Below are 10,634 nucleotides of genomic sequence, written 5' to 3'. Positions count from 1 at the left end.
ATTTCCCTGAAACAAAGTGAACAGGCTTTGAAACCTGTGAGACAGGATTCTACAAAATTCTTTATCACGTAATGGACTCCCCCAAACTCCCTTGGCAAAATTCTATAGGGCCCTGTCTCTGCAGTGAGCAGAGCCCAGGAATTTGTCAGCTTGGACGTGAGTGTACTGCCTTTAGGATCTGTTTGCACTACTGGGACACAGGAAAGTTTTTCAGACCTTATATTGTGCTTTGTGGAAAAAACTGAATTTAGTAGATGCAATATCACTGCAAAACTCCCCATTTTATTGCCCGTGCATCAGGTTTGTCCCAATTCCCTCTGTTGTGGATGCTGTCCAGGCTCCTTCCTGGTGATTGCTAACCCATGTAGATCTCTGACTTCTGCAATCCACATGGTACAGGAGGAGTGAGGTCTGCTGAAGCACAACCACAGGGCTTCACTGGTGGAGACAACACATAAATATCCAAAGGTGAAGTAATGATAAGAAGCTCAGAAAGCAAAAGTTTGCTTTACACTTATTGGCTCCCTGGTTCTTCTGTCCCAGAAATAGCCATTGCTGGTGTTTATCAGCCAGCTCTGAGCTGCTCTCATTCCTGTTTGCTAATGTTTAACAGGGGAGGTTTGCAACAGCCATACCCTCAAGAAGGTCATGGCAGAGGGAAGTGGGACTGGCTTACCCAAACCTAGATATGGGTAGACAAGGATTATGCAGAAAGTTGTCCTGTTTCAAAATAAATAAAGACTGATGGTTAGGTTGCTGCACAAAAAGCCATTTGCTAAGACTTTGCTAAGCTGATTCTCTCCCCCATGCTGGCAACACTGGGAGTCTCTCACCTTTTAAAGCAGCTCTTTGCTGGCACAGCCTGCAGTGAACAAACTCAGATTTCCAGCCCTCACATCAGCTTGGGGGTAATACAGGGCTTCCCTAACACATCCTAAATACAGTCTTCTCCGTCATCCATTCAATGGGACACCTCCTGAGCTTGCTAAAATCAGTCTTTTAGGAAGGTCTCTTCTAGTTTAGTTTCTCAAAGTAATTTTCTTAACCTTCTCTCTCAGCTGGTTCACAACATGGAAAGTCACAGGCCAGTGGAGAGCTGAGAGCTGCTGACAGATGTCCTGTGTGTGCCAGGGAGACTTGTGTTTTCAGCAGAGTCCATGAGATTGTGATTCTCAATCACAAACATGCTCTTCTGGGATGAAATCTTGTAAGTGGGATGTTTGGGGGCACAGTGCTTGCAGTAAGGAGAAATCACACTGAGAAAAGCCATCCTGAAGCGCTGGGACAGCAGGTTGTAAATAATGGGGTTTGTGGCAGAGCTCAGGTAGAAGAAAACACCTGGGAGAACAAGGGTGGGGGGAAGAGAGAGACACATTTATGTGTGAAACAATGTCAGAAGAGGAAAATCTCTTCCTTGCCTATACAGCTCCACCAAGCTTGGGTGCAGAGGGTAGAGACAGCAGCAGTGGAGTTCTGTTGCCTTCCTGGCACAGGCAGAGGGATGTCTCACCAAGGTTAGCTCAGGCACTGCAGCGAAAGGAAAGTGGGAGAGAACGTGAATTGGAGCTCACTCTCTCCAGCTGCTCAGGAACCAGCTCTCTTTTGAGCTGCCCTGACCTGCCTCCAGCACTGCCCTCATACCCACAGCAGGGTTTGCCCAGCTGGTGCCCCATCAGAGCTGTCAGAGGATAACTTCCAGCCAGGGGAAGCTAATTTCCTACAACTCACCAGGACAATTGCACAAGATTGGATTTGTCTGAGCTGCCTAATGACCACATTCAGTGTTTTCCAGTGGCAGACTGAAATAAGAGTCTTCTTTGAAAAGCCCTTCATTTTTTGGTTGGCAAGGCCATAAACATTTGGTTTCATTGCCCAGTTCTGAGCAGCATGTAAGGCTCTTGTCTTGCATTTGGTAATGTTTCCTATTTGCCCCAGAGAACCTGTGGAGGATGCCGCCTGCTCCTGTGCACTTCTTAAAAGCAGCTGAATGACAGCAGTCTATACTTCTGAACATTCCCAAGAATGAAAAGCAGCTAGTAATGATGCATGATATCCGTTTTTCCCCCCTTTTACTCTTTGTGACAGACATAAAGACTTTTTATTCAGACACTGAATTTGGCAACATGTCCAGATCTTGAAAGCTGCAGAAAACTTGCCTGCAGTTTTTATTCAGGCACTATTCTCATCGCTGCCCAGCAAACCTCAAGAAGGTTTTCCATGCAAGTCTCATGTCCCCTACAAAATAAATGACTACAAATTACAAGTAAACCACTCATAAATGCTTTTCTTTTTTGCCAGTCTCTGTGCAAGTGGAAGAAGAAAGCTTTACCTGACACCACATGAATTAAGTTGAACGTATTGGCCAAAGGCTCAGTCCATTCCACAACAAAGCTGAAGAAAAGCCGGTCTATATGGAATGGAGCCCAGCAAATGGCAAAAACTATCACAAGGACAACTGGCATGGAGAAAGGGGAGAAAGAAACAGGTCAGTAATGGGAGGATAAGGTTCACCAGCCTGCACAGGACAGGGAGTTCAGAAGGCTGGGTGGGAGACTTAATATACAAATTTTATTCATGGTTTCAAAGCTTTTGCCATAATTTCTGTCTTACCATTACCAACCAAAAGAGCAATCTTTCCACTAATTTCTGTATTGGGTAACCCAGTGCATGTCCACAGAGTGACATTCAAACAGAGCAGGAAACAGCCAGGCAATGTTGGGGTATATATGGAGCCCAAATATATTCCAGGCTCAGAAAACCAGGCTGGCTTCAAAGTACAGTTTCTTGGTTCAGACAGTGACTTAAACTGTCTTAAAGAATAATGTTGTTGCAGGAAATATTGAAGGTGGTTTCTGTTTGCTGCATAAACACCATCTCAGTAGCAAGGTGATCTCTGCCTTAAAGACAGCCCCAAATTAGGAGGTGATGTGAGTGCTTTCAGGGTGATTGGAGCATAAATTCTCTTGAGTGTTACACAATGTGCAAGTCTGGTTAGATCCAGCTTTTCTTTGGGGTGGTTAAGTCAGCAGTAGGTGATGCACTTGGCCTGGCAGGACTGTCTCAAGAAAAGACAGCTGAGAGGGGACCTCATCCCTGTCTGTCCCTGTCTGCAGGGAGGTGTCAGAGGAAGGATGCACCAGGCTCTGCCCTGTGGGGCCCAACAATAGGACAGGAACTGATGCCCAGGAAGTTCCACCTGAACATGAGGCAGAACTTCTTTACTGTGCAGCAACCCCACACTGGAAGAGGTTGTCCAGAGAGGATGTGGATTGTCCCTCACTGGACATATTCCAGAAAAATCTGGACACAATCCTGTGCTCTGGGATGACCCTGCTTGAGCAGGGAGGCTGGACCAGTGGGTCCACTGTGGTCCCTTCCAACCTGAACCATTCTGGGATTCCTGCTCATGAGCAGAGCTCATGGTGTAATGCAAAACAGATGCACATTCTGTAAAAATGTACAAGATAGACTATTTGAAACAAAAGGATCCTCGCTGGAGGGCTGCAAGAGCCAGTTTGGAGTGAGGGATTTTGGAGAATTGCTGTGCAAGCACCTGCCATGTAGGTTTGCTCAACCCCCTCTTGTGTTGGGGAGGAAAATTGGCTTTCTGAGTCTTTTGGTGGTTACCCTTGCTGCTGCATCCTGTAAGTTCAGATAAAACAGCAATAAGTTGGTGTTTTGTTTTGTTTTGGGGTTTTTTTTTGTTTGTTTGTTTGGGGGTTTTTTTTGTTGTTTTTTAACAGCTACTCATCTCATAACTCTTGTATTCATTAAACTTGCTCGATACCTTTCAGGATCTGGTCACACTCCTGTCTATGGTAAATAAAACATAGAAGGACTCACTACTTACACAGCATCTTGGTGACTGATTTCCTGGATGGTCTCTGAACATTCACAGCCATTTCCTCCACTTCCAGAGATTCATCTCCTTTCAACTGGCAAAAGGGGGGAAACCAAAGGACGGTTTAGACAAGAGAGCACATCCCCTCCAGACATAGTCTGTTTGATATTTTGATAGAAGTAGTTTGAGAAAGCAAAATTTGGGGCCACTCAGGACTCACTGAAAAAAAATCTACATTTTAATTTTGGTTTTTGACTAGAAAAATGTGGAAGCTTTAGGTTCAAAACAATCTGCAGATTGTTAGGTTCAAAACAATCTGCAGATTTTATGAGTCTGAACCTGTGCATTTACAGCAAATTTATCTTTCCCTTCCCCACTTACCTTTTCTCTTTGAGTCAACATTTGGTTCACAGTTTGTGTTCAATTCCAACAGTATTTTGCTAGGCATTATTTTCTCTTCTAGCAAAATATTGTTTGTTTGTTTATTTTCCTAAAAGTGTTCCCCACAATTAAGCACAAACCAACGATCCAAAAAATACCCAGTAAGGCCTCAGTACAACACAGCTGTAATCATTGGAAAAAATCCTGTAGAATTCAAGGGTGTTTGTTTCATGCCCTGAGTGCTGGGGATAGTTGATATTCAACCCATCTAATGAACAAACCCCAGAAATGCTGCCTTGCAGATGGGCAGGGTGCATGGTACACACAGATTTAGCCACAGACTACTCAGGTACAACAAGGAGAGGTTTTTCTCCCACAGTTTTTCCTGGACTTCTAAAAAATGGGCATAAAGAGCAATAGTCTGATCCTCCCTGAAATCCTTCCCCAATAGGTTTATGGTGAGAGCACTGGTGCTTTGGTGACAAAAAGATCAGGTCTAGAAAAATAGGACAATTGATTTGAACACCAAAGAAATCATGTCTGGAAAGTCCATATTTGTCCCCAGCTTCCTGCAGTGGGAACTCCTGATCAGCCAACAGCTTTGGCTGTTTTCAGCTGAGAGAAACTGGAAACAAAACTTTTAATTACACGAGACGATATCAGGAATGAGGGAAAAGACAGAAATCCTGTGGATTTGTAAAAACCTCATGAAAACATGCTAGTTGTGGCATTTGCCTTTTACACTGTGACTTTGCTTTCTGATTTCTGATTAATAACACTTTTCTGTAAGGATGATTAAATGAGTCCTTCTTGCAATGCTCCCTTTATTCTATTTATAAAAGGAAAAAAACATGTAAATGGAATTATAGTCAATTATAGTGCAATTCAGCCTCTCGTGTTTTACATTATTCCCCTTGTAACTTTTAGTCATAGCCACAGTTGCTTGAGGAAAAGACTCAGTTGATTTGGAACACATCTAGTGATAAATGATCAGATTTATTAAAACCCCTGGATTCCCTTCAGTGCTTTTCAGTCTCAACAGTAATCTATTCCAGGCATATTCCAAAGCCTCAGAGAGTACAGTGTGCTGATGCTGTAATAAACCAGAGACACATGTATCTTTATTTTTCACCTTCCTTCTGTTATTTTGATGATGCTGTAAGGCTCCTCTTTAGCCTCAACTGATGAAGGTGTAACAAGTAAGAATAACTCAGCAGCTGCAGTTTAATAAAACAATGAATCATTAGAAACAGGGAGGGAAAAAAAAAAATAAGTGAGTCTATGGCAAAGGTTGTAACTTGAGTTAATGCCAGTGGTTTGAGAGGGGTAGAAGTCCAGCCCAGGTGGTGGTTACTTTTACATCACTGTGATGTATGAGGCTGTGTAGGTTTGAGAGGAATGTTACCCTTTCACTGCAAGAGAATTAAAAGTGACTGGAGCAAGAAGCTGAAAATTGGATTTTCCCCTCAGATCTTTATTAGCTACAGCATTTCATCCCAGAAGTCAAAAGGCAGAGTGAAATTAGGGTCTCACCTATCCCCAGACAAACCTAGTGAGGTTTGCAAAAGAACTGTTTTCTGTAATCTGCAAAAGCTGAACTGTTTTCTGTAAACTCTTTGGCCTGTCTGACACTAGTGGTGATCAAAGCTTCTCTCCAGCTGATGGAAAAATTGATATTTAAACCCCACAAGGCTTGTGCTAAAGCCTGCAGTCCTGCCTGATGAGGAGATTTGGCTGAAGCAGTTGCTGCTGAGCTGCAGCCTTGGTGTGCCCTTAACTCACCCCCACGGCAAAGGAGAGCTGGCCACTGGGACAAGGACTGCTGAACAACCTCCATGGAATGGAAACAGGCTCTGCAAGAGCTGTGCTGGGCTCTGCAGAAATTAGCCAAAGGCAGTCACCATCCACAGATGATTCTGGGCTTTTGACAACTGGGCATTTGGGGGCTGAAATAGATTTTGATGATAAAATCTGGACCAGATGTGCTTTGGCTAGAATAAGTTGTCTTGCTTCAAAGACAGCTAAATTAAAATTTCCAGTGTGTATATTATTATTAATATTATTATTATTATTATTACTGTTATTATTATTATTAATATTGCCAGTTACTGAGGGGATGAGAGACTAAGAGAAGAATTGGAACCTTGTGAGAAGAATCATCCAGCCTAGGCTGTCAGAAACCCTTGTTAAATAGAGCATAACTTTTAGACAAGCAGTGATCCACACCTATGCCTGTGTCCTTTTAGGAATCAGTTTGAAGGAAATGGGCACACACTGAATCCTGCTGCAATGCAGACTTCTTCTGAAGCAATCCCAGCCCATCTCAATCAGTGTTCCAGGGATAAACTTCCACGAGCAGCTACTTCCCAATATTCTCATCTCCTCCCTCTCCTCTCCCTCCTCAGCTCTTTGGCTGTGGGTTGCAAGCAGTAGCCCAACAGCTGCACTGGGTTTGAAGAGCCTGGATGATTTAGGGGTTTATCCTAAAGGTATCTGTGATTAGAACCCCATTAAAGAGGCAGCAGGAAGCTTCCACAATGAAGTCTAATGAGTTTACAGTGCAATGATCAGGGTCCTCTTCTTTACACTGGTGCTGGAAGGATCAATTGACCATAACATTGCAATATTAAGCCATCAGGCCTTAAAATTATACCCAAGTAGATAATGAGGTAATCAACCATTTCACAGTGAAAAAGACAAATGCATTTTTACAATTTTCAAGGAATTAAATTGTAAATTAACTCAGTTACCCTATGACCCATGTTTGCTGCCTTCTCACAGCTGCTTGGCAGGTCACCTGTTCCCTTCTGCATTGCGTCCTGAGACTCTCCTGCACTGGCAAAGCTTGAGGGAGAAACTGGTGAGGAAATGCCCTTTCTACAAAGCCTGGTTGTGAAAAGGTTACGTCTCTGTTTGCTGAATTTGAGCTGTTGTACAAACTTTGGATCAACCCTGAGCTTTTCCACTACATTCTGTGAGTGATATGTGGCACTCACGAGACTGCAGGGTGTTGCTAAAGCCTCACAGATTTCATCCTCTGTGAGTAGATAAGAAGTGTCTCCTCTTGGAAAATTATATAAATATACATCATTCTTCTATCACTTCTGTTGAAGAAATGAAATCATCTTGCCCAGTGCAGCTTGGAGATAATGCAGATTTAGCCAGGATGGATCCTGTTGAAATTTGGAAGTCTGAGCTGGATATACAGAAAAACAGAGGCACAAACAGTGAACATTACTGTCCTTAGGAAAGACAGCTTGAACAATTGTGTGAATTTGCAGAAGTCCTGGGGGATCAGCCCTCATCTGGTACTGAGCTTCTCTTCTGGGATGGGGTATAGGAATATCTGCTGCTGCAAATAGAAGTTATTGCAACCTTCAAGTTTTCTTTTTATTAATTCAGGGATTTATCTTTTTCTTTTTGTAACAACTCTATTTTCAACACCTTTCATTCCCTTCAGGTCTTATTTTGCAAAATATTCATTGACACTATGTAAAGACCCCTCAACAGCCTCCAGACACTGGGGATAGTTTAACCCATTCACTGCCTCGAGGATCTGCTCTGTGATACGGATTTCTGTCAGTTAATCCTTTTTTTTTTTTAGCCCTGGGTAAGTAAAAATTGCTTCTGTGTAATTTCAGGGAACAGTAAATATCAGCCAGCCCAACAAAATTATATACACACCAGCAGAGATTTGGCTGAGTTTCTTGCACATTATTTAATAAGTTCATTCATCTCTGTTTCTTGCTATGGGATCAGACACATCTTTGTAAGCTTTAAGTTATAATCAGTGCCATAAAACAGGATTTATATTGTCTAAACGTCTGTAACTTATGAGAAGAAAGCACTCATCAGATCACTGGGATTAGCAGTGCATTTCAGTGTTGTGCTTCATAGTTTTATAACACTGTGATCCTGATTGTTTTATCCACACATACATGATGGATACTTGGCAAAAGTAGTCTCACTTTCTGAAGAGAGAAGGAATATAAGCTCTAAGGTAGCCTGGTGAAACAAGGCTGTAGTTATATAAAGAAATGATTGCTGCATTTGCTAGCTGCAGCAAAAAGGTAACATTTTAGTTTGTGAGAGCTTCATGAGCTTTAACAAGTGAATATTATCACCAGCTGCAGGGAAGGAAAAGGAGAAAGTAACGCAATGGAAATTCTACAGTCACAAGAAAAGGGAAAACAAATAGTACACAAGATTCAATCACTATTCATCTTTTTATTCTTTCCACATTTTCCTTTTGGTCCGTTTCTTTCTAGTCTCTGCTGCAATGGTGTAAATCTCTGGGAGGCTGGAATCAATCTGGAGATTTGGGTGTTTCATTAACATTCAGATGTGAGCAGAAGTGATGGTAAGTTTTTATAAGATTGGGGTAAATTATTCCCCAACATAGCTATATTAATTTCAGAATGGGATTGCACCAGAGAAGGAGCTGGATCTACCGTTTTCAGAGGTTTGAAACACTTCGGGCTGTTTTGGGGAGAAAACAGATGGGCAAGAAAGAGGCGCAAAAATCACTCAAAGCCACATATAGACACAAACACACAGGAACACTGAGCACAGTTGGAGAAGGACTTACTCTTAGCCCCATCAGATAGTACAGCACACTTATCACCCCCATGGGCAGCACATAGAAGAGGAAAGAGGTGATCTGGACAATACAGTTGTAGATCCAGAGGGGCATAACCACAGTGCAGGTGGCAGAGCCGGGGACCAGGGTGCCGTTGGGGAAATGCTGCAGCACGATGCCGTGGGTGCCCGTGTTGGGGAGGGCGAAGAGCACGGAGAGCACCCAGAGGGCCACGATGGTCCTGAGGGCGCGGCGGCGGGTGCTCTCCAGCTTGGCGCGGAAGGGGTGCAGGATGGCGATGTACCTCTCCACGCTGAGCGTGGTCACGCTGAGGATGGAGGCAAAGCACACGGTCTCGAAGAGCGCCGTCTTCAGGTAGCAGCCCACGGGCCCCAACAGGAAGGGGTAATTGCTCCACATCTCGTAGACTTCCAGGGGCATCCCAAAGAGCAGCACGAGCAGGTCCGAGACCGCCAGGCTGAACAGGTAATAGTTGGTCGGGGTCTTCATGTTCCGGTGCTTGAGGATTACGAGGCAAACCAAGAAGTTCCCCACCACCCCGACAATGAAGATCACGGAGTACACCAAAGCCATGGGCAGGAATAGGTGGCTCCTCCTGGGCCCACACAGGAAGGTTAAATAATCCTCAGTGCTGTTTAAGTACCCCCTGAGACGTTCTTCATGTAGAGCAAGGTGGTTTAACCAAGAGAAATTACTGACCCAGGCCATGGCTGGACCTGCTGAAATGTTTCACTGCTGAGGTTGGTTGTCCTTTCTGTTTCTCTGAGCAAGTTTGCTCACTTTTTGCAGAGATGGAAGGAGGGGTGTAGCTGCCTTGCCAGCCCTGATGCACAGAGGCACTGAGGATGTGAATGAGTGTGTTTGCCTGGCTCTGGGTAAGGTTTTGCTGCTCAACAGCTGTTCCCCTGCACAGAGCCCCTCAGCCAGAAAGCCCCTCCTTTCCCACATATTCATTGGCTCGCTAAGTGCGTTAGATTATAGAGTACAAAAAGAGGTTCCAGCCACTTGCATCAGCTGCTGTGGCTGATGCATTTACAGAGTCAGAAATGTGGGATTTAGGGAGCTGGGAATCTGAAATACAGGACACAAAACCAGCTGCAGGTTATTTGTATTTGCCAGAGGGGGGGAAAGCAGACCAGAAACACCCCCAAAACTCAGTCTAAACAGCTTTTACAAAACGATAGTGATGCTACATCCAGTTACGAGCCACAAGCAAAACAAAACAAAACAGAAGATTCTGACATAATTTTGCTTTTCAAATCTCTGCTGATTTTTATTTTCTGTTGTCTGTGGCAGCAAGTACTTGGAGACAGAGTTTGATCAGTAGAAAGCCAAATGGTTTTTGTAGCCATTTATGTGGAATTATAATGCTTCTGCCTTTTTTTAAACACTGCAATTGTTTTTCTCCTGAAATCTTCTCCTGACAAAAGATTTTAATTGCAATTCTTATTGACTTAAAAATATTTTCTCACTGTCCAAGTATGCTGGAATTTGATCCTATATTCTTAGAGAGCCTTGTTTTGGGAATATTTCTGTACAACATATTATTCCATATTTATTGCCCATGGGGCATGAACTTTTATAAACTCTTATTTCTTCATGAATGACAAGCATTCTGCAAACACACTTTCTGAGCAAAAAAAAGAGTGTCTCCTGCAAGGATCACGGCTGTGCCAAAATAGATCATTTATCTCTGAATGAATGCTTGATTCCTTACCGAATTTCTCTAAAACAAAATAAGTTCCAAGTCTGTAGATACAATTTTCTGAGATTCAGAAAACATTCACCTGTTTGGAATTGAAGAGGTGCAAG

The 10,634-nt window shown here is 43.3% G+C and overlaps 1 protein-coding gene across 1 annotated transcript; it reads right to left on the bottom strand.

The window, feature by feature from the left end:
- Positions 1-1,078: 1,078 nt before the first annotated feature.
- NMUR2 (neuromedin U receptor 2) lies at positions 1,079-9,530 on the bottom strand (the record flags this gene model as incomplete). The annotated part of the gene is made up of 4 exons (XM_082291544.1): positions 1,079-1,338; positions 2,330-2,455; positions 3,851-3,935; positions 8,811-9,530. The coding sequence occupies 4 exons, from the start codon at positions 9,528-9,530 to the stop codon at positions 1,079-1,081; spliced, it is 1,191 nt and encodes a 396-aa protein (XP_082147670.1).
- Between the last annotated feature and the right edge of the window lie 1,104 nt (positions 9,531-10,634).

Source organism: Coloeus monedula (assembly GCF_965178545.1).
Source record: "Coloeus monedula genome assembly, chromosome: 15".
In the NCBI taxonomy this organism is placed as follows: domain Eukaryota; kingdom Metazoa; phylum Chordata; class Aves; order Passeriformes; family Corvidae; genus Coloeus; species Coloeus monedula.
Note: the sequence above shows the minus strand (reverse complement) of the source record. Positions and strands in the feature narration are given on the sequence as shown.